Raw genomic sequence first — 23,000 nt, 5'->3', positions numbered from 1 at the left:
CACCCTCACCAGCTGCTTCCTGTCCTGTCGTCAGCCCCCTCCGGACACCAGCACCGCCACGCCACAGGTGAGAAGCGCACCAAGGAACCAGGAGGCAAAGGGAAGAAGAACCGAAACGTCAAGATTGGGAAGATCACGGTGTCAGAGAAGTGGCGGGAATCGGTGTTCCGCCAGATCACCAACGCCAATGAGCTCAAGTACCTGGACGAGTTCCTGCTCAACAAGGTGGGACCACTAGGGGAGAGCCAGGGGCATGAGGCCCGGTCCCCAGGGGAACCATCACAGCCAGGCGATGCTTTCTGAAACACGCACCACAGGGTTTAGCAGGTCAAGAATACAAAGTGCAGGCTCAGGCCGGGGACCGTGGTTCATGTTTGTCATCCCAGCACCCTGGGAGGCTGAGACAGAAGAATCACTTGGGCCCAGCGGTTCAAAACCAGCCTGGGCAACAGAAAGACCCCATCTCTACAAAAGGTTTACATTTTAGCTGGCGTGGTGGTACACACCTGTAGTCCCAGCTCCTGGGGGCTGAGGCAGGAAGATCGCTTGAGCCCAAGAGGTTGAGGCACCACGAGCCATGATTGCAGCACTGCACTCCAGCCTGGGTGACAGAGCAAGACCCTGGCTCAAAAATAATAATGATGCATATTTGGTCTCAAAGCAAAGATTGATGAAGCACTGTGTGCAACAGAAGTGGAAGCGAACAAGCTGTGGCTGCCTTCAGGAGGGTTATACCCCATGGGGGTGGGGGTTGGGCAATCCTGCAGCAGATAGAGCTACGTTTGGGAGCTGCACAGCGGGCACAGGGGGTCGATGGGGACACAGAAGGATCACGAAACCCTGCTAGGAGTAGAGGCATCTTGAAATGACCAGACCATTCCAGGCATCCCCATCTTAAGGTATGGCTGGGTGTTGAGCCCCTGTGTGGGGCAGCAGGAAGGCCCTGAACTGACCTGTAGCTCTCATCTAGGGGAATTCTGTCCTCCAGGGAACACTGGCAATGTCTGGGGACACTGGGGTTATCACAACCTGGAGGGAGGGCGCTACTGGCCTCTGGTGGGTGGAGGCCAGGGATGCTGCTTCACCTGCTGTGGCGCACAGGGCAGGCCCTACTGTGGAGAGGAGTCCTGCCCTGAATGACAGTGGCTTTATAACTCTGGGTTGACGAGATGAGAGGTCAGGCTTGGCCAGAGGGACTGGATTTTATCCCGAGAGCCTAGGGGATGACTTAAGAGAGGATACAAGTGATCCGTTGGGCACCTCCTCAGGTACGCGGGTCCCCAGGCCTGAGGCACGCAGGGTCAGCTCCTCTCCCCTTCCAGATAAATGACCTCCGTTCCCAGAAGACGCCCATCGAGAGCTTGTTTATTGAAGCCACCGAGAAGTTCAGGAGCAACATCAAAACCATGTACTCCGTACCGGTATGTGGCGGCCCGGCCTTCAGCCTTTCCCATACCCTGCTCAGACCCGTCATTCCCATCCGCCCCTTGCCCGGGCCTGCAGGGTGACGCCTGGCATTCCCACAGAACGGGAAGATCCACGTGGGTTACAAGGATCTGATGGAGAACTACCAGATCGTCGTCAGCAACCTGGCCACTGAGCACGGCCAGAAGGACACCAACCTGGTCCTCAACCTCTTCCAGTCACTGCTAGATGAGTTCACCCGTGGCTACACCAAGAATGACTTTGAGCCAGTGAAGGTGGGCAGCCAAGCACAGCACGCCCACCCATGCTTTGCCATGATCACTTACACCAAGCCCACCTGATATGCCATGCCCACCCATGCCCTGCCCATACCACGCCCACCATGCCATGCCATGATCACTTACACCATGCTTACCTGTGCCTTGCCATGATCACTTATGCCACACCCACCTGACATGCCACCCCCACCCATACCACGCCTATGACATGCAACATGCTATACCTACCCATCGCTTGCCATGATTACATGGCACACCCATTTGTGCCATGCCTGCCTCCTGGTGGGGAGCCCTGCACCCTCCCCAGCAAGGCCTCATTTCTGGGCGTGGGGTGTCTGAATGGGGGGTGTTAGGGACAATGATGCCACTCCAGGTGAGGGAGGGTTCAGGGGTACCCAGATGCCTGGGTTATGGGGTGTCAGGGGTGGGTTGGGGCACTTCCCAGGGGGCCCCTGCCGACCTCCTCCTTGTGTTCCTCACAGCAGAGCAAAGCTCAGAAGAAGAAGCGGAAGCAGGAACGCGCTGTGAGTAGGCTGCAGGTGGATGAGAGTCCCAGCAGGCAAACGTTGGCAGGGGCATGCACGTGTGTCAGTGTCAATGTGTGCATGGGCCCGTCTGCACGCGTATGTGTGCGTGGATACGTGTGAGTGTGTTTTCTCCCCAGCACATACAGAGCCGTAGTCTTGAATAAGCAGACCCACCCCTGAGATCCCGTGGGCCATCATCCACCAGTGGCTGGGGAGGGCTGCCTTCCCCTTCCCCCGCCCAGCGCCCTTCTCTGGTCTCACAGGTCCAGGAGCACAACGGGCACGTGTTCGCCAGCTACCAGGTTAGCATCCCGCAGTCGTGCGAGCAGTGCCTCTCCTATATCTGGCTCATGGACAAGGCCCTACTCTGCAGTGGTAAGTGGCTCCCCGCCCAGGCCCCAAACCCCTCCACATCCCCCAGCACCCCTTACTGCTCAAGAGGGCTTCAGGGCCAGGAAGAATGATTCACACCTGTAATCCCAGCACTTTGGGAGGCCGAGGCAGGGGGATAGTGAGGTCAGGAGTTCAAGACCAGCCTGGCCAAGATGGTGAAACCTCATCTCTACTAAAAATACGATAGCTCAAGCCTGTAATCCCAGCACTTTGGGAGGCCGAGACGGGCGGATCACGAGGTCAGGAGATCAAGACCATCCGGGCTAACACGGTGAAACCCCGTCTCTACTAAAAAATACAAAAAACTAGCCGGGCGAGGTGGCGGGCGCCTGTAGTCCCAGCTGCTCGGGAGGCTGAGGCAGGAGAATGGTGTAAACCCGGGAGGCGGAGCTTGCAGTGAGCTGAGATCCGGCCACTGCACTCCAGCCTGGGCGACAGAGCGAGACTCCGTCTCAAAAAAAAAAAAAAAAAATACGAAAATTATCTGGGCACAGTGGTGGGCGCCTGTAATCCCAGATACTCAGGAGGCTGAGGCAGGAGAATCACTTGAACGTGGGAGGCAAAGGTTGCAGTGAGTCGGGATCATGCCACTGCACTCTAACCTGGGCAACAGAGCAAGACTCAGTCTCAAAAAAAAAAAAGGGTCTTCACCCCAGCCCAACCACCAGGTCACATCTTTCTGGACCGTTGTCCCAGCCATATCCCACCCCCTCAAACTGTCCACCATCACCCGAGGGGCAGAGCCCAATACTCAGCTGGCGCCGAGGCCCCCAGTACCTAGCACCCACCCCCATCTGCAGCCTCCTCTCCTCCTGGGCCCTGCCTCGGCCCCCAGTAGCCAGCGCCCGCCCACATTTGCAGCCTCCTCTCCTCCTGGGCCCTGCCTCGGCCCCCAGTAGCCAGCGCCCGCCCACATTTGCAGCCTCCTCTCCTCCTGGGCCCTGCCTCTCTGTCTGTGTATACGCTGCTCCACTGCCTGAACCATTGGACCCTCCTTCCCCAGACTCCTCATGGTCCCTCCCCTGTAGGCCAGACTTAGCCCCAGGGGACCCTAAGAGACAGAAAGGGCCCAGGAATGACCCAGCTGATCCATGGTCACACAGCTTTGACGTGGCCAAGCCAGGACCCAACCCCAGGCAGCCTCCAGAGGCCCAGGAGGGCCAAGAGGGCCTCTCCCATATGTGTTTTTCTGCCAGAACCAGTCGGACCAGGGTCTTTTCAGCCCAGAAAGCAGCCCCACCACCCCATATCTGTCCAACAGTCAGTTGTCATGGTCCTGAGACACAGATGCCGGACCCAGGCCCGTCCCCTCACCTGATTCCATTCTTGCTGGGTGCCAGACACTCTCTTCTTTAGCGTAACCAGTGTACCCTCTCCCAAGATGTCAGCTGGGTGGCCTGGGATTCAGTGTGGTTGGAAGAAGGAAAAGTAGCATTGTCTTTGCCCCATGACATCCTCATCCCAAGGCCACCTCCTGGCAGGACTTTTAGACCTTTAGTTCTGCCAGGAGTTGGCCCTGAGGACTTGGGGCAAGGATGTCACAGGTCCCCACAAACACCTGCTCGTGGTTCCGCTAGCCAGACTGGGTCTGAGGCCGCGAATGGCCACCTTGAGCTATGAAGCCTGCCCACACAGCCTCCTCTCTCAGGAGTCAGGGCACAGGTGCCTGCAGTGGGGGTTTAGAAGTCAGCAGGCCAGGCACAGTGTCTCATACCTGTAATCCCAGCACTTTGGGAGGCCGGGGAGGGAGGGTCGCTTGAGCTCAGGAGTTCTAAACCAACCTGGGCAACATGGCAAGACCCCGTCTAAACAAAAAAATACAGAAATTAGCCAGGCATGGTGGTGCACACCTGTAGTCCTAGCTACTTGGGAGGATCACCTGGGCCTGGGAGGTCAAGGCTCCAGTGAGCTATGATAGCGCCACTGCACTCTAGCCTGGGTGACAGAGGGAGACCCTGTCTCAAAAAGAAAAAAAGGAAACCAAAATGAAGGCAATCCAGGCCGGGTGCGGTGACTCAGCCTATAATCCCAACACTTTGGGAGTCCAAGGTGGGCGGGTCACCTGAGGTCGGGAGTTCAAGACCAGCCTGACCAACATGGAGAAACCCTGTCACTACTAAGAATACAAAATTAGCCAGGCGTGGTGGTGCATGCCTGTAATCCCAGCTACTTGGGAGGCCAAGGCAGGAGAATCACTTGAACCCGGGAGGCAGAGGTTGCAGTGAGCCAAGATTGCGCCATTGCACTCTAGCCTGAGCAAGAAGAGTGAAACTCCATCTCTAAAAAAAAAAAAAGGCAGTCGGCGGCCCCCGGCCAGCTGGGTCAGTGGCCGCAGGAATCTGGAGTCCCCAGCACCCTCTGTGACTCCCACCCTGTGACCTCCTAGTGTGCAAGATGACCTGCCACAAGAAGTGTGTGCACAAGATTCAGAGCCACTGCTCCTACACCTACGGGAGGAAGGTGAGTGCAGGAGGCCTGGAACTTTCTAGAATGACACTCCACTCAGAGCTGGGTGCACCGGGAGGTGGTGCTTGATGTAAGGGCCAAGCGAAGCATTGAGCAGCCAGCAAGGGGCGACTGTGGCCTCTGGTTCTGCAGAACTCACCATTGTCCCTGGTTCTGTCCAAACCCCTTGAGGCCCCCAGGCAGGGCCCAGGCCTCTGTGTGTGTCTCAGCTCCCCCAGCCCTGCTCATCCTTGCTCCCAAGAGAGTCCTGAGCCATGTAGAGGGAGGCCCCCCAACTCTGTGCATAAGGATAGGGACCTGGGTGGTAGGGGTGCAACAAGAGTCAGGGTCTACTTCTGTGAGGCGGCTGTGGGGGCCAGGTTATAGCTCTCTCCCCACAAAGGACCATCCATGCTTTGGGTAGCCTACAAAGGAAGCCCCTGCCCAGTGGCTGCCACCCTGGCCTTGACCTCTGCAGCCCCACACCCCCAACAACTATGCAGAAGGAGACAGGGAGGGACAGAACAGCAGAGGAAGGCCCAAGGGCCTTGTGCGGGACCAGGAGGGACAGGCCCCCAGAGACAGCTGGAGAGGAAGACAGCCAGGCCCAGACCTGACCCCCCGACACCCGGCACTGCAGGGCGAGCCAGGCGCTGAGCCGGGCCACTTCGGCGTGTGCGTGGACAGCCTGACCAGCGACAAGGCCTCGGTGCCCATCGTGCTGGAGAAGCTCCTGGAACACGTGGAGATGCACGGCCTGTACACCGAGGGCCTCTACCGAAAGTCGGGCGCCGCCAACCGCACTCGGGAGCTCCGGCAGGCGCTGCAGACAGGTGGGCACTGCAGGCAGGTGGGCGCGGTGCCCAGCCCCAGGCACAGCCATCCCACCAGTGTGCCGCTCACCAGTCTCACCCCACAGACCCCGCAGCAGTCAAGCTGGAGAACTTCCCCATCCACGCCATCACAGGGGTGCTGAAGCAGTGGCTGCGGGAACTGCCCGAGCCCCTCATGACCTTCGCACAGTACGGCGACTTCCTCCGAGCCGTTGGTGAGCCCCGCCCGCAGGTGGCCATGGCCAGGGTACAGCGCTTGCTGTAACCAGCCCAGGAGGCAGGACCACCCGGTTCACAAGCTGAGAAACAGGCCTGAAGCCATCGGCCCAGCCAAACCGGGTCCCCAGTTTGGGGTGGGGCCAGGACGACTCTGTAGTCATCCATTCTTGCCTGGGTACCACAGGGTGGATGGCACCCGTGCATCTCAGGTCGTGTTGGTGGGGACAATGGGCACCTTGGGGACCCTTGGGAGCTGACGCCCTCAAACCCCACTGCTTCCAGAGCTGCCAGAGAAGCAGGAGCAGCTGGCTGCCATCTATGCTGTCCTGGAGCACCTTCCAGAAGCCAACCACAACTCGCTGGAGAGACTCATCTTCCACCTCGTCAAGCAAGTGCCTCCCCACCTGCCCTCTGTGGGGTTAGGGTCGCACTGGGAACCCCGGAGGCAACATTTCCCAGGACGACCTGAGCTGGCGTTCTGTGGTGGTTTCGAACCAGGATGCAGACCGCTGTTGGGGGTTCTGGGAGGGGGCCAGGCTGCTGGGCCGCCCAGGTCCTTTGAGGTACCTCTCTGTGCTGCAGAAGCATCTTGCGGTGCTGGGCTGTGGCACTGCTTTCCTAACAGGCACCCCAGGGCTCAGAAGTTCAGTCTCGGGGCTCCCTGGGACCTCCCTCCCTCAGCTGTAGCCGTCCTCTAACTGCCAGTGACTGTGCAGGGTGGCCCTGCTCGAGGATGTCAACCGCATGTCACCCGGGGCCCTGGCCATTATCTTCGCACCCTGCCTCCTGCGCTGCCCTGACAACTCGGACCCCCTGACCAGCGTGAAGGATGTCCTCAAGATCACCACGTGAGTGTCCGCCCTGCCCCGGGACCCCACGACAACTCCATCCATCTCTGTGTAAATAAATATGTAAGAAAAGTCCAGAGCCGAGTGCAGCGGTTCACACCTGTAATCCCAGCTACTTTGGGAGGCCAAGGCAAGAGGATCACTTGAGGCCAGGAGTTCGAGACCAGCCTGGGCAACATAGTGAGACCCTACAAAAAATTCTGAAATTTTACATTTTTATTTAAATATAAAAATTTAAATTTTTGTCTCTACAGAAAATTTAAAAATTAGGCCAGGCATGGTGGTTCACGCCTGTAATCCCAGCACTTTGGGAGGCCAAAGTGGGTGGATCCCTTGAGGCCAGGAGTTCGAGACCAGCCTGGCCAACATGGTGAAACCCCATCTCTATTAAAAATACAAAAATTAAGCTGGGCAAGTCGGCTCACGCCTGTAATCCAGCACTTTGGGAGGCGGAGACGGGCGGATCATCTGAGGTCAGTAGTTCAAGACCAGCCTGACCAACATGGAGAAATCCCATCTCTACTAAACATACAAAATTAGCCGGGCATGGTGGTGCGTGCTTGTAATCCCAGCTACCTGGGAGGCTGAGGCAGGAGAATCACTTGAACCCAGGAGGCAGAGGTTGCGATGAGCCAAGGTCACGCCATTGCACTCCAGCGTGGGCAACAAGAGCAAAACTCCATCTCAAAAAAAGAGAAAAAATACGAAAATTAGCCGGGCCTGATGGCATGTGCCTATAATGCCAGCTACCAGGAGGCGGAGGCTACAGTGAGCTGAGATTGCACCACGCACTCCAGCTGGGCAACAGAGTGAGACTCCGTCTCAAAAAGAAAATTTTAAAAAATTATATATATATATATAAACTAGCCAGGTGTGGTGGCAGGCACCTGTAATCCCAGCTGCTTAGGAGGCTGAGGCAGAATAATTGCTTGAATCCAGGAGGTGGAGGTTGCAGGGTTGCAGTGAGCCGAGATCACACCACTGCACTCCAACCTGGGTGACAGCGAGACTCCGTCTCAAAAAAAAAAAAAAAAAAAAAGCAACTATCCAGATGGCAGTGGTCCCAGCAGTTGTGTCTTTCTGAATGTGCTTTAATGAGCACACCCCATTGTACTAAAACAGAACTTTTAGCAAAGGCTGGATGATAGGCGAATGGTAGTGGACTCCTCTCTGCTACAAAGCGTCCTGTCGTGGGAGGATAAGGAACAAGAAGCAGCTCCTGCAGGTTGCACCACGGAGCTCACCCAAACTGAGTCCCTCTGGTACTGACCACTCTGGCCTGAGTCCCTCTGGTACTGACCACTCCAGGCTGAGTCCCTCTGGTACTGACCACTCTGGCCTGAGTCCCTCTGGTACTGACCATTCTGGGCTGAGTCCCTCTGGTACTGACCATTCTGGGCTGAGTCCCTCTGGTACTGACCACTCTGGCCTGAGTCCCTCTGGTACTGACCACTCCAGGCTGAGTCCCTCTGGTACGGACCACTCTGGCCTGAGTCCCTCTGGTACTGACCACTCCAGGCTGAGTCCCTCTGGTACTGACCACTCTAGGCTGAGTCCCTCTGGTACTGACCACCCCAGGCTGAGTCCCTCTGGTACTGACCACTCTGGCCTGAGTCCCTCTGGTGCTGACCGCTGCAAGCTGAGTCCCTCTGGTTCTGACCACTCCAAGCTGAGACCCTCTGATACTGACAACACCAGGCTGGCCTTGACCACCAAGTGGGCATACTGTGGGTCAGAGCACATGTCTGGAGCCCCTGGGGCCGTCTGCCTGCTGCTCCTGGGACAAAGTGCCCAGCAGCTTGGACTTCTGTAGGAGGCAGGATAATCCCCACCCTGCTGGTGACTAGGGGGTTCAGTTCACTCTGACCCTCCTTCAAACAAGGAGGTGTGCAGAGACAGGAGACTCAGGCTCAGAGAGGTGGAGTGAGCTGCCGAAGGTCACACAGCATAGGAGCCTTCACAGCCGTGTCCCGGGCACTGCTTGGTCTCTGAGCCTCAGCCACTGCCCCCCAGGTACCAACTCCTGGACCTCAAATGTTACCCGGGGCGGTAACTGAGTCACTTCCTCCCGTGGGCCTTCTCTGTAGGTGCGTGGAGATGCTGATCAAGGAGCAGATGCGGAAATACAAAGTGAAGATGGAGGAGATCAGCCAACTGGAGGCTGCAGAGAGCATCGCCTTCCGCAGGCTTTCGCTCCTGCAACAAAATGCTGTGAGTACCCGTGATCGCGGGGGTGGGGCCTCTTTGGTGGGCAGGGTCTGGTGCTGGGCAGGGCCTTTGGCGTGGCTTTGTTGCTGGGAAGGTTGGTGGGCGGGGTCTTGGTGGGAGGGGGCCTTGGGTGGGCGGGACCTCCCATGCCGAGGATGGGACTGGGTAGTGGATGTAGTCACGAGTAGCCGGGTGGGGCCTCCCTTTCCAGTTCCCCGCCCACTCCTACCACATAACCAGCCTTGTTGGGGCCACCAGCCCGTGCAGGCAGGGGCAGACTTACTGCCTTGAACAAAAGATGATGGTCCTCACTCAGCCTCACTCCAGTTGTGTCCCTCTAGGTGAGGCAGGTGGGGGACCAGTTTCCCACTTGCTGGTGGTTCAGGTCATCAGTCCAGCCTTGTCCCTTCTGACCTGGGCCCTCTGCCCCGGGGAAATGTCCCCAGAGCAGAAGAACCAGCCCCACAGTGCAGGGGTGCGTTAGTGGGGAACGGGCTCTGGGCTCCTGTGGGAACCAGGGACCCCCTGTCTTGGTACTGGTCATTGGATGTATCCCCAGCTCATGCCTGTGTCTGTCTTGGCCCGTGTGGTCACCGTGTGTTCATCTCTCTCCCAGCTATGGCCTCTCAAACTGGGGTTTTCGTCTCCCTATGAGGGGGTCCTGGTATGTACGCGTTCGGTGGGCCCGCAGTGCATGTCTCCCGGTGCCGTGCATGCTGGGGTTCCCTGGGGCCCCAGGCCCCTGGTAGGATAGACGGAGCCTGTCCTAACCTTCCGGAAGTGCATGCTGGGGAGGCCCCTTGCCTGCTGACCTTCTGTGCTCAGGATGACTAATCGGCCACAGGACCAGCACTGTGTCCCATGGGGTTCCTAGAGAAGTCTTACTAAGAGCCCAGCACATCCACAGCAGAACTAACCTCCTGGGAGCTGCTCTGGCACTAACCTCGCCCACTCAGAGGAGTCAGACCCTTGCTTCTTTGTTTCAGAACAAGAGCCCCAAGGCCCGGGACAGCCAGGGGGAGGAGCTGGAGGTGCTGCTGGAGGAGGAGGCAGCCGGTGGCGATGAGGACCGGGAAAAGGAGATTCTCATTGAACGGATCCAGTCCATCAAGGAGGAGAAGCAAGTGGCCCGGTCCCCTCCCTCAGTCCTTCATGTTTAGGGCAAGCTGGAGTGCAGGTTCCATCCCTGGTGGTCCGCTTGGCCTCACCAGGTTTGGTCCTGTCATCCCTGACACTGGGCAAACAACACTTTTTTTTTTTTGAGACGGAGTCTCGCTCTGTCACTCAGCTGGAGTGCAGTGGTGCGATCTCGGCTCACTGCAACCTCCGCCTCCCAGGTTCAAGCGATTCTCTGCCTTAGCCTCCAAGTAGCTGGGACTACAGGTGCCCATCACCACACCCAGCTAATTTTGTGTTTTTGGTAGAGACAGGGTTTCACCACATTGGCCAGGCTGGTCTTGAACTCCTGACCTCAAGTGATCCCCCACCTTGGCCTTCCAAAGTGTTGGGATTACAGGCGTGAGCCACCGTACTCGGCCTTTATTTCTGAGACAGGGTCTTGCTCTGTCACCCAGGCTGGATTGTAGTGATGCGATCACGGTTCACTGCAGCCGCAATCGCTTAGGCTCAAGGGGTCCGCCCACCTCAGCCTCCCCAGTAGCTGGAACCACAGGTGCACACCACCACGCCTGGCTCATTTTTTTACTTTTTGTAGAACAGGGTCTGCCTATGTTGCCCAGGCTGGGTTCAAACTCCTGGGCTCAAGCAATCCTCCTGCTTGGGGTGGGGGGAGGTTGGGGACATAGAGTTACATCTAGGAGCAGGACGGCCTGCTCTGTTACACGCTGGCCTGGCACTTTTGGTGGAGTGGCCTTGGACACCACGACCCTTTTTCCTCCAGGGAGGACATCACCTATCGGCTGCCGGAGCTGGACCCAAGGGGCTCAGATGAGGAGAACCTGGACTCGGAGACGTCGGCCAGCACCGAGAGCCTGCTGGAGGAGCGGGCCGGGCGGGGGGCCTCGGAAGGTCAGTATTAAGGTAGCGTCTGCTTTTCTCCTTCCCATCCATCCCAGCAGGCCCCAGGGCGAGGGTCCTCCGACTGCCGGCCCTGAAGCTGCAGTAACCCTGCCATCTGTCTCTCAAAAGGGCCCCCTGCGCCTGCTCTCCCTTGCCCCGGCGCGCCCGCCCCGAGCCCCCTCCCCACCGTGGCTGCCCCTCCACGACGAAGGCCGTCGTCCTTCGTAACGGTCAGAGTGAAGACCCCCCGGCGGACCCCCATCATGCCCACGGCCAACATCAAGCTCCCACCAGGCTTGCCCTCCCACCTGCCTTGCTGGGCACCGGGTGCCCGGGAGGCGGCTGCCCCAGTGCGGCGCCGGGAGCCACCTGCCCGCCGCCCGGACCAGGTACATTCCGTGTACATCACGCCCGGGGTACACCTGCCAACGCAGGGCGCCCTGGAGCCCCTAGAAGAGGATGGCCAGCCACCTGGGGCCAAGCGGAGGTACTCGGACCCCCCAAAGTACTGCCTGCCCCCCGCCTCGGGCCAGGCCAATGGCTGAGGGCCACAGCTGACAAAGTCTGCATGTCCGAGGACGGCCCCTGCACTGGAGCTGGGCGCCAGAGCTGCAGAGCTAGTGTTCGGCCCTCAGAGAAGGATCCAGAATCAAAAGCTCAAGAGCGACGTGAGGTGGGCACCAGCCCCAAGTGCAGAGTCAAGGCAGGGAGAGGCTGGCTGGAGCCAGGCCCCCCTCGCACCCAGCCCCCAAATCACCGACGCACCTGCGGGGAGCGCCACATCTCCGCCTGCGGCCTCACATCTCCCCACTCCCCTTTTGTACGTGTAACTGTTTCTTTGTACGTGGTTTACGTAACTTTAAACTGTAACAGCCTTAATGGAAGACCAAATGGTTTTTTATATGTGTATGTACAAAGTTTTCTATTAACGCTGCCCGTCTCCCTTATAACCTGGACTTGAGCTGTCAGAGCAGAGGCCACTAGGCCTCTGCACGTCTGAGGCTCAGACCCCTGCTATCGTTGGCTTGGGGTGGCCAGTGGGCTGGGACCCTCCATGAGAGTTTTGGACACTTGGGCCACCTGACCCATGCCCGTCTGACACGTGTCTCCGGGGGACAGCCACCTGGCCAGTGCATGTGAGGACGTGCTGGAACCTTCCATGGGGGTCTAGGCTATTGGCTGGAGCCAGGACATGAGTCAGGGGCACCACAGACCTCACATGCCAGGGAGACTTGAATGTGGCTGTCATTCTTCGGACGCCAAGGGCTGCAGGAGGCTGGCTGCTCTTGGCACTACGCACCCCGTGTGACAGAACAGGAGCCAGTGACTCAGGACTGCTCACGGACCAGGAGGGCAATGCCTGAAGTCAGACCTCCCTACAGGTCAACAGGGACAACCTGGGGATCTCTGGAGCAGGGCCCTCGTCTCTCAGGCTTGGCCCACTCCCCCAGACACCTGGACACATGGCCACAAATCTGGGACAAAGAGCCCTCTGCACGGCGTGAAATAAAAAGTGCCTGAGAAGTGTGTGCCTGGGATGCCTGCTCATGTGGGATCGGGCTTGGAAGAGCAGGGCCCGGGGGTGGGGGTCTGCCCTGTGGCCTCAGCCAAGAAGGGTGCAGGGTATGATGGAACACTGTCGTCAAAGATCTGTCTTGACCCTCCAGCAAACGGAGCTCCCAGCAGAGCCTCACTTGGCGAGGAGCACCTGCTGTCCTGGGAGTCCCCTCTGGTCTCCCTGTTTCAGTGCCCAGCCTCTGGAGCCTAAATGTCAGCTGCAGCCACCACCCATCCATCTGAGGTGGCCTGTTCCCGGTGGGCGCAGCAGGACAGGAACAGATGGGCTCCCAGGCTGCCACTAGATGGGAGTTGTGGGCACTGGCTGGCTGGTGTTGGTTGGGGGGCCCTGAAGAACCCAAGTCCAGACTGCACATGCCAGAGGTTGAGGGGCTTGTCCAAGGCCACGCAGCTGGGAGGGGCATGGCTGGGATTTAGATTCTGCCCTGCCAGCCTCTAGAGGCCCCTTTGACAGGCCCTGGGTTTGGTCTCCATGGTTGTGGGGTTTTTTTGTTTGTTTGTTTGAAACATGGTCTCTGTCACCCAGGCTGGAGTGCAGTTGGTGCGATCTCAGCCCACTGCAGCCTCCACCTCCCAGGTTCAAGCAATTCTCCTGCCTCAGCCTCCCGAGTAGCTGAGATTACAGATGCGCACCACCATGCCTGGCTAATTTTTGTATTTTTTAATAGACAGAGTTTCACCATGTTGGCCAGGCTGCTCCAAACTCCTGACCTCCAGTGATCCACCCACCTCACCCTCCCAAAGTGCTGGGATTGCAGGCGTGAGCCACTACACCCGGCCCTCCATTGCATTTTTCTTTTTTTTTTTTTTTTTTGAGATGGAGTCTTGCTCTGTTGCCCAAGCTGGAGTGCAGTGGTGCAATCTTGGCTCACTGCAACGTCTGCCTCCTGGGTTCAAGCGATTCGCCTGCCTCAGCTTCCCAAGTAGATGGGATCACAGGCACCCACCATCACATCCGGCTAATTTTTGTATTTTTAGTAGAGATAGGGTTTCACCATGTTGGCCAGGCTGCTCTCAAACTCCTGACCTCAGTTGATCACCTGCCTCAGTCTCCCTAAGTGCTGGGATTACAGGCGTGAGCCACTGCGCCCATCCGTCTATGGTATTTTTCAAGGACATCAGGTCCACTGGTGTGACCAAGGTACAGATGATCTAAGGTATGGGAAAACATGAGGGCTGCATGCCAGGCCCTCGTCCCTGTGAAGCCCCCACCGTCATCCTGTCACTCCAGAAGAGTGGCACTGCAGGCATAGGGGTACTCGGCTTCCAGGTAATGAGGTGGGCTGGGAAGGGGTTCTCTCCACGGGGGTCTGGGCGTTAGGGGGGACCCAGCCCCACCTTGCTCACTCTGAGGCAGAGCTGCCCCATGTCCCCCTTGAGGCAGGTACTGTCACACTACATTTCCCCGGGGAAGAAACGGATCAAGAAAAGTTAAACTCGCCCAGGGCCGGGGATGGAATCAGAGCTGGAGCTGTGACCTGGAAGCTCATAACCACAATACAGATGAGCCCCGCTGAGGTGGGGGAAGCCTTGGATTCCTGAATCCCAGGCTAGAGCCCCTCCTACAAGAGAAATCGGGAAGGGCGTGTAGAGGTGAAACAGCTCCGACTGGGAAGAATCCAGGTAGTAGTGGGGTGGAGGGAGGTACTTTGACCAGGCAAAACAGAACAAGAGGGCACACTGCAGGGGTGTCTGACACCCGAAGACCCCGGTCGTCCTATCATTCCCGAAGGGTTAACACGCTCTCGAAGAAAAGGAAGTGATTCGCCTGAGTAAGAAAGAATGGGGTGGCGCCTCTCCTATTTTTTTAAAATAGAGGTAAGGTCGCGCTATATTGTCCGGGCTGGCCTCGAACTCCTGGCTTCAAGCAATCCTTTCCCAACTCCGCCTCCTAAAATGCTGGCATTACAGCCCCGAGCCACCGCGCCCGGCCCAGCTCCCGGCCCAGCGCCCCGCCTCAAAACAAGATATTACTTCTGCTCCAAACAAAGATGGGCCAGCGAACCGGAGTAGGCGAAACATCCGCCCGGCTGGCCACTTGAAGGCACTTCCGCCCTCTCTTAACATGGCGCCGGCGGAAGGGGCGGGGTAGGGCCAGGCGATAATGGCGGCGTCGAGGCTGGAGCTGAACCTGGTGCGGCTGCTATCCCGCTGCGAGGCGATGGCAGCGGAGAAACGGGACCCGGACGAGTGGCGCCTGGAGAAGGTGAGGGGAATCTCGCACTGCTGCGTAGAGTCCGACTCCCGGGGGGGGGGGGTGGTTCCTAGGGTTGGAAGCCACCTAGCCCGACTCCCCTGCCCCAGTAGCCTCTCGGGCAGCGCCCTTTCCGGTCAGTCCCGCCACGTCTACCTGTAGCTTCCGCCCCGTCCCTGGGACTCCGCCCCCACTGGCCCCGCCTCCTTTGCGCTTGACCCCTCCCATTTGTCTGCCCCGCCCCCCACTCCCATGAGCAGGACGTGGGAACGACCCCCGGGTGACAATCCACTTTTCCTCCCCAGTACGTGGGAGCCCTGGAGGACATGTTGCAGGCCCTGAAGGTCCACGCGAGGTGAGTGCAGGCAGCCTCACCGCTTTCACATCAGCACGTGGCTGTTCTAGGACATCCCAGTACGGCTGTAACAGCTGGGACCCTTCCCTGAGCTGGGGACCATGGACAGGTTTTCTTTTTCTTCTTCCTACCTCCCAGCAAACCGGCCTCTGAGGTGATCAATGAATATTCCTGGAAGGTGGATTTTCTGAAGGGGATGCTGCAAGCCGAGAAGCTGGTGAGAAGGGGTGCCCCTGCCCCCTCAGCCCGCATCACCGCTCACTTTCGTCCCCAGGACCTGCCCCTCCAGTGACTTCTCTTCCCACATTTCCGCAGACCTCCTCCTCAGAGAAAGCACTGGCCAACCAGTTCCTGGCCCCTGGCCGTGTGCCAACCACAGCCAGAGAGCGAGTGCCCGCCACAAAGACGGTGCATCTGCAGTCACGGGCGCGGTACACCAGCGAGATGCGGAGTGAGCTACTAGGCACGGTAGGGCTCCTTCCCTGGTCCCTGGGAACCCCTTGGACAGGGACAGGGGTTCTATGCCTGCAGGCAGCCAGAACCACAATACTCTCAGATACAGGGGCTCTGAGGGGGTCCAGCAATCTCTTCCCTGGGTCATCACACAAGGCTGCCCAACAGAGGGGCACTGTGGCTAAGGCTTTGCTAGATGAGTAGCAAATTTGGTACAAGGCAAAAATGGACTGTGTCTGGTTAAGCCCCCGAGTTGGCCCAAGAGCAGGGTTTGAGTCCTGGCTTGCAACTTACAAGACACGAAAGTTTCTTCAGCTGTAAAAGAGGATGACAAGTTCCTTTCTGAGCACTTTATGTGGATCAGCTCAATCTTTTAAAATATGAGCTGTTGTGGCGGGGTGCGGCAGCTCACGCCTGTAATCCCAGCACTTTGGAGGCTGAGGCGGGCGGATCATTTGAGGTCGGGAGTTAGAGACCAGCCTCACTAACATGGAGAAACTCCGTCTTTACTAAAAATACAAAATTAGCTGGGCATGGTGGCGCATGCCTGTTATCCCAGCTACTCAAGAGGCTGAGGCAGGAGAATCGCTTGAACCTGGGAAGCAGAGGTAGTGGTGAGCCAAGATGGATCTATTGCACTCCAGCCTGGGCAATAGGAGCAAAACTCCATCTCAAAAAATATGTATATATGAGTGGTTGTTACTAGTTTATAGTTGAGGAAACTGAGGCTCAGAGGTCATGGGATTTCCCCATGTCCTGACTGAAGGTGAAAAGGTTGAGATCAGAAGGGACAGGTTTGGGAACAAGACAAGGGGGGTGATTTCATGGCATTTACTTTTTTTTTTTTTTTTGAGATGGAGATTCACTCTTGTTGCTGAGGCTGAAGTGCAGTGGGGCGATCTCGGCTCACTGCAACCTCCGCCTCCTCGGTTCAAGCGATTCTCCTGTCTCCGCCTCCTGAGTCACTGGGATCACAGGCACCCCCACCACACCTGGCTAATTTTTTGTATTTTTAGTAGAGATGGGGTTTCATTATGTTGGCCAGGCTGGTCTCAAACTCCTGACCTCAGGTGATCTGCCCACCTCGGCCTCCCAAAGTGCTGGGAGTGAGCCACCGCGCCCAGCCTCATGCCACTTACTTCTTTCCACAGGACTCTGCAGGTGAGTCGCCGTGAACACAACAGGACTTTGAGGGCCAGCTGCCTAGGACAAGACATATATCCTTGCTGCCCTGGGGCCTCCATGCCCAGCCTGACTCCAACAGCAGTATCACCAAATTACGCATGGAGGAAGAGCCAGGACAGAGGAAATGGCCCCGAGAGGAAACAGAGCTAGGCACTCCTGCCGGGCACAGTGGCTCACACCTGTAATCCCGGCAATTTGGGAGGCTGAGGCAGGTGGATCACCTGAGGTCAGGAGTTTGAGACCAACCTGGCCAACATGACCAAACCTTGTCTCTACTAAAAATACAGAACTTAGCCGGATGCAGTGCCACCTGTCTGTAGTCCCAGCTCCTCGGGAGGCTGAGGCAGGAGAATTGCTTGAACCCAGGAGCTAGAGGTTGCAATGAGCTGAGATCGCACCACTGCACTCCAGCCGGGGCAACAGAGCAAGACTCCATCTCAAAAAAAAAGGAAAAAAATTAGCCAGGCGTGGTGACGCATACCTATAGTCCCAGCTACTTGGGGGGCTGAGGCGGGAGGATTGCTTGAGCCTGGGAGGGGGAGGTTGCAGTGAGCTGAGATCGTGCCAGTGCACTCCAGCGTGGTTGACTGAGAGAGACTCTGTCTCAAAAATAAGCAAATAGATAACTTTGTTAAAGCTAGGCACTCCCAGCCTATGGGACCAAGGCTAGGCTGGAGGGAGGGACCCGGGGTCTGAGGGAACCGAGACAGGAGTAAGAAGACCCTCCTAGAAGAGGGGGTATTCAAGCATGGTCAGAAGCCAACGGGGCAGCAGACAAGATGAGGAAACAACATTCCAAACAGTAGGCCCAGCACAGGCAATGGTTAGGATGCCGGAAACAGGAAACCAACACTTGCCTTTTTGCTTGGCCTGTTTTGCTTTCAGAGCCTGAGATGGACGTGAGGAAGAGAACGTGAGTGTCTGCGGCCCTGGGGCAGTAGTGGCAATTGGGTGGTGCGGCAGGGACGGGGTGGCACTGGCCAAACCCTGGACCACTGAGGCACTACCATAAGGATCTAAACCAACCAGAAGCCACTTCTGTGGATGCTCTTCATGGAAGTCAAAGTAGGCCAGACACAGTGGCACACGCCCATAATCCCAACACTTTGGGAAACTGAGGCAGGCGGATCACCTGAGGCGAGGAGTTCAAGACCAGCCTGGCCAACAGGGCAAAACCCTGTCTCTACTAAAAATACAAAAAATTAGCCGGGTATGGTGGCATGCACCTGTAGTCCCAGCTACTCGGGAGGCTGAGGCAGGGGAATCTCTTGAATCCAACAGGCGGAGGTTGCATTGAGCCGAGACGGTGCCACTGCACTCCAGCCTGGGCAACAGAGTGAAACTCAGTCTCAAAAAAAAAAAAAAAAAAAAGGGCTGGACGCAGTGGCTCACGCCTGTAATCCCAGCACTTTGGGAGGCCGAGGCGGGTGGATCACCTGAAGTCAGGAGTTCGAGACTAGTCTGACCAACATGGTGAAACCTCATCTCTACTAAAAACAAAATTAGCCAGGTGTGGTGGCAGGCACCTGTCATCCCAACTACTTGGGAGGCTGAGGCAAGAGAATCACTTAAACCTGGGTGGCAGAGGTTACAGTTAGCTGAGATGGTGCCATTGCACTCCAGCCTGGGTGACAAGAGCGAAACTCTTGTCTCAAAAAAAAAAAAGTCAAAGCAGAGGAGGGGAAACTGAGTCCCACGCAGGGCTGTGGCTGAAGCCATGACCTTTGGCTCCCTTGAAAATGTGTTGGTCGGCCGGGTGCAGTGGCTCATGCCTGTAATTCCAGCACTTTGGGAGGCTCAGGCCGGGGGATCACGAGGTCAAGAGATTGAAACCATCCTGGCCAACATGGTGAAACCTCGTCTCTATTAAAAATACAGAAAAATTAGCTGGGTGTGGTGGCAGGCCCCTGTAGTCCCAGCTACTCAGGAGGCTGAGGCAGGAGAATCGCCTGAACCCAGGATGTGGAGGTTGCAGTGAGCTGAGATCATGCCACTGCACTCCAGCCTGGGCGACAGAGCGAGACGCTGTCTCAAAAAAAAAAAAAACAAGAAAATATATTGGTCTTCTCCTCTTTCCCACTCCATCTCTCATGCCCTCCTCCCGCCATGTGTGAGATCAGCGGAGTGGCAGGGTCCCAGCCAGTGAGTGAGAAGCAGTCGGCAGCTGAGCTAGACCTCGTCCTGCAGCGACATCAGAATATCCAAGAAAAGCTGGCAGAAGAGATGCTAGGACTGGCCCGGAGCCTCAAGACCAATACGCTGGCCGCCCAGAGTGTCATCAAGAAGGACAACCAGGTGTGGAGACTGGGGGAGCTCTCCAGCCTCTGCCCTGAGGCATCAGAGAAGGCTTCCCAGCACAGGAGCATGGTGGCTGGGGCTTTGTGGGATGAATAGGAGTTTTGTAGAAGGCAAAAATGGCATTTCCTGCAGAGGGCACAGCACCAGCAAGCGACAAGAGGTGCAGGCCAGCCCCAGGGAAGTAGAGAGAAGCTATTCGGGCCCCAGTCCTGTTGACACCCTTTCTACCTTCCCTGCAGACCCTGTCACACTCACTGAAAATGGCAGACCAGAACCTGGAGAAGCTGAAGACGGAGTCAGAGCGGCTGGAGCAGCACACGCAGAAGTCAGTCAACTGGCTGCTCTGGGCCATGCTCATTATCGTCTGCTTCATCTTCATTAGTATGATCCTCTTCATTCGAATCATGCCCAAACTCAAATAAAGACCCCCGCCCACCTTGTCTGTCTGCCTTCTGTCCCCTGTCCCCATCCAGCAATGCCTTTCAGGGTGGGCAATGAGATGGGAGGGTCTTTGGAGGTCCCTGAAGAGCCACCGAGAGTGTGTGAGCAGGGAAAGAAGAACCTCAGCACCAGATGCGGGGGCTCACGCCTGGAATCCCAGCACTTTGGGAGGCCAAGGCAGGTGGATCACTTGAGGCCAGGAGTTCGAGACCAGCCTGGCCAACGTGGTGAAAACCCGTCTCTACCAAAAACTACAAAACTCAGGCAGGCATGGTGGCACATGCCTGTAGTCCCAGCTACTTGGGAGGCTTAGGCATGAGAATCGCTTGAACCCAGGAGGTGGAGGTTGCAGTGAGCCAAGATGGCGGTACTGCACTCCAACCTGAGCAACAGAGCGAGGCTCCATTGCAAAAAAAAAAAACAGAAAAAGTCAGGCTGGCGGGTGGTGACTCATCAAACTCTCCCTCCGCCCATGTTCCTCTGGAGCCTACCGGATAACGAATGAGGCCCAGCCCCAGGAGGCCCTAGGAGCCTCCGATTGGCAGACTTACAGCCAAACTCAATGCCTTCAGCAATGTGGGGCCAAAGGGTAGGACAGGGACTTGGAGGGTCGAGGAGGAGTGGGGTAATGACAGGAGCTCAGCCTGGAGGAGGGGGTCTCAACACTAGGTCTTCCCTGGAATTGAAGGCAATAGTTTGAGGACACAGCTCAGCCACACTGCAGCCCCAGCTCTTCGGACACTACAGATCCCTCACACAGTCACTCGACAAACACACATAGGTCGTGCCCAGCATTCCCTGGAGACCCTGCCCTCCCCAGCTCACAGTCTGATCATTTCAAAGGAGAACTGGGTGGGTACTAGGATAGGGGTCCTGAAAAGGGTTGTGGAGTAGGAATTCTAGGGTCCTGAGCCCTGCTCTCACACTAGCTCCAGACAGGGCACAACCTGTAAGGGAGCAGCTGAGGGGCTTGGTGACAAGGGCTTGGGGTGTCTGCCCCATGGCAGCATGATGGCATTGTGGAGACCCTGGGAGGTGCCCAATTGACCCCCATCCAATGGACCCCATCACACAGTGAGTAAAACCATTAGGTAGGGTTTTTTTTTTCTTTTTTTTTTTTTTTGAGACAGGGTCTCACTCTGTGGTCCAGGCTAGAGAACAGTGGTGCAAAATCATAGCTCACTGCAGCCTCGACCTCCTGGCCTCAAGCAATCCTCCTGCCTTGGCCTCACAAAGTGCTGGGATTACAGCATAAGCCACTGTGCTCGGCCCAAGTAGAGATTTTTAAAAGCGCTACTGGCAGCTTTTAAAAAGTAGATCAAGGCCGGGCGCGGTGGCTCAAGCCTGTAATCCCAGCACTTTGCAAGGCCGAGACAGGCCGATCACAAAGGTCAGGAGATCGAGACCATCCTGGCTAACATGGTGAAACCCCGTTTCTACTAAAAAAATACAAAAAAACTAGCCGGGCGAGGTGGCGGGCGCCTGTAGTCCCAGCTACTTGGGAACCTGAGGCAGGAGAATGGTGTAAACCCGGGAGGCGGAGCTTGCAGTGAGCCGAGATCCAGCCACTGCACTCCAGCCTGGGTGACAGAGCAAGACTCCGTCTCAAAAAAAAAAAAGTAGATCATAGAGCCGGGCGCGGTGGCTCATGCCTGTAATCCCACCACTTTGGGAGGCTGAGGCAGGCGGATCACCTGAGGTCAGGAGTTTGAGACCAGCCTAGCCAACATGGTGAAAACCCATCTCTACTAAAAGTACAAAACATTAGCTGGGCATGGTGGTGGGCACCTGTAATCCCAGCTACTTGGGAGGCTGAGGCAGGAGAATTGCTTGAACCCAGGAGGCAGAGGTTGCGGTGAGCTGAGACCGCACCACTGCACTACAGCCTGGGCAACAAGAGCAAGACTCCATCTCAAAAAAAAAAAAAATGTAGATCATAAGAGTGAGACTGAGCCAGGCATGGTGACTCACACCTATAATCCTAGCTACTGGCGAGTCTGAGGCAGAAGGATCCCTTGAGCCCAGGGATTGGAGGCTACAGTGAGCAGCGATCACGCAGCACTGCACTCCAGCCTGGGTGACAGAGTGAGACCCCTACTCAAAAAAAAAAAAAAAGAAAAGAAAACCACATTGGCCAGGGCACTGTGGCTCACGCCTTGTAATGCCAGCACTGTGGGAGGCCAAGGTGGGAGGATCGCTTGAGCTCAGGAGTTTGAAGCCAGTCTGGGCAACATGGTAAAACCCCATCTCTACAAAAAATACTCCCAGCTACTTGGGAGGCTGAGACAGGAGAATGGCTTGAGTCCAGGAGTTGCAGGATGCAGTGAGCTGTGATCACACCACTACACTCCAGCCTGAGCAACAGAGCAAGACCCTTTCTCAAACAACAACAACAACAAAAGGCAGTACATTAAGGCTTCAGAAAACAGAATCACAGATGCTGAAATGACAAATTGTACTGTTTAGCCTCCATTACCCAAAGGCTCCTAATTTGAAAAGAAATAGATGGAGATTTTCCTCACTTCACTGAACAATCTCAAGCCAAAGGAAGCATCGACTTTAATGGGCAAATACTCAAAATTTCTGCCATCAAAATGAGGAATAGACCAGGCACGGTGGCTAATGCCACCTGTAACCCCGGCACTTTGGGAGGCTGAAAGAGGTAGATCACTTGAGGTCAGGAGTTCGACACCGGCCTGGCCAACATGGTGAAACCTTGTCTCTATCAAAAATACAAAAATTGGCCAGGCGCGGTAGCTCATGCCTGTAATCCCAGCACTTTGGGAGGCCGAGGCGGGCGGATCACAAGGTCAGGAGATTGAGACCACAGTGAAACCTCCTCTCTACTAAAAATACAAAAAAAAATAAGCTGGGTGCGGTGGCGGGCGCCTGTAGTCCCAGCTACTCAGGAGGCTGAGGTAGGAGAATGGCATGATCCTGGGAGGTGGAGCTTGCAGTGAGCCGAGATCGCACCACTGCACTCCAGCCTGGGGAACAGAGCGAGACTCTGTCTCAAAAAAAAAAAAAAAAATTCAAAAATACAAAAATTAGACAGGCATGGTGGCACATGGCTGTAATCCCAGCTATTCAGGAGGCTGAGACAGAAGAATCACTTGAACCTGGGAGGCAGAGGTTGCAGTGAGCCGAGATCATACCATTACACTCCACCCTGGGTAAAAGAGTGAGACTCCGGCTTAAAAAACATAAACAAGGCTGGGTGTGGTGGGTCATGCCTGTAATCCCAGCACTTTGGGAGGCCGAGGCAGTCGGATCACCTGAGGTCTGGAGTTCGAGACCAGCC

At 56.6% G+C, this 23,000-nt stretch overlaps 2 protein-coding genes across 2 annotated transcripts in view; both read left to right on the top strand.

The window, feature by feature from the left end:
* The window catches only part of MYO9B (myosin IXB), a 133,221-nt gene extending 120,497 nt beyond the window's left edge, over window positions 1-12,724 (top strand). Inside the window, 16 exon segments of the mRNA XM_033199749.1 lie at window positions 35-225; window positions 1,323-1,421; window positions 1,527-1,700; window positions 2,186-2,227; window positions 2,494-2,605; window positions 5,010-5,083; window positions 5,709-5,901; window positions 5,988-6,116; window positions 6,403-6,508; window positions 6,837-6,968; window positions 9,056-9,179; window positions 9,793-9,840; window positions 10,163-10,296; window positions 11,077-11,204; window positions 11,325-11,731; window positions 11,733-12,724. Of these exon segments, the coding sequence (XP_033055640.1) occupies window positions 35-225; window positions 1,323-1,421; window positions 1,527-1,700; window positions 2,186-2,227; window positions 2,494-2,605; window positions 5,010-5,083; window positions 5,709-5,901; window positions 5,988-6,116; window positions 6,403-6,508; window positions 6,837-6,968; window positions 9,056-9,179; window positions 9,793-9,840; window positions 10,163-10,296; window positions 11,077-11,204; window positions 11,325-11,731; window positions 11,733-11,753 (2,114 nt within the window). The 3' untranslated portion in view covers window positions 11,754-12,724.
* Window positions 12,725-14,798: 2,074 nt separating this feature from the next.
* On the top strand, window positions 14,799-19,700 carry USE1 (unconventional SNARE in the ER 1). The gene is made up of 8 exons (XM_033199748.1): window positions 14,799-14,979; window positions 15,273-15,322; window positions 15,461-15,539; window positions 15,638-15,790; window positions 16,927-16,936; window positions 17,846-17,873; window positions 19,081-19,255; window positions 19,498-19,700. Exons 1-8 carry the CDS (start codon window positions 14,878-14,880, stop codon window positions 19,678-19,680), a joined length of 780 nt encoding a protein of 259 aa, XP_033055639.1. The 5' UTR covers window positions 14,799-14,877; the 3' UTR covers window positions 19,681-19,700.
* Window positions 19,701-23,000: the final 3,300 nt, after the last annotated feature.

The sequence above is a fragment of the Trachypithecus francoisi genome, unplaced genomic scaffold (assembly GCF_009764315.1).
Source record: "Trachypithecus francoisi isolate TF-2019V2 unplaced genomic scaffold, Tfra_2.0 Lachesis_group5, whole genome shotgun sequence".
NCBI classification, from domain to species: Eukaryota; Metazoa; Chordata; class Mammalia; order Primates; family Cercopithecidae; genus Trachypithecus; species Trachypithecus francoisi.
This window is presented reverse-complemented; position numbering and strand designations above follow the sequence as displayed.

What these genes read in the sequence shown, in the direction of transcription:
- USE1 (XM_033199748.1), top strand. Translation starts at nt 14,878, where the DNA reads ATGGCGGCGTCGAGGCTGGAGCTGAACCTGGTGCGGCTGCTATCCCGC. An exon ending in ACGAGTGGCGCCTGGAGAAG is followed by an intron (nt 14,980 to 15,272) that starts GTGAGGGGAATC and finishes TTTCCTCCCCAG; the next exon opens with TACGTGGGAGCCCTGGAGGA. An exon ending in GCCCTGAAGGTCCACGCGAG is followed by an intron (nt 15,323 to 15,460) that starts GTGAGTGCAGGC and finishes CCTACCTCCCAG; the next exon opens with CAAACCGGCCTCTGAGGTGA.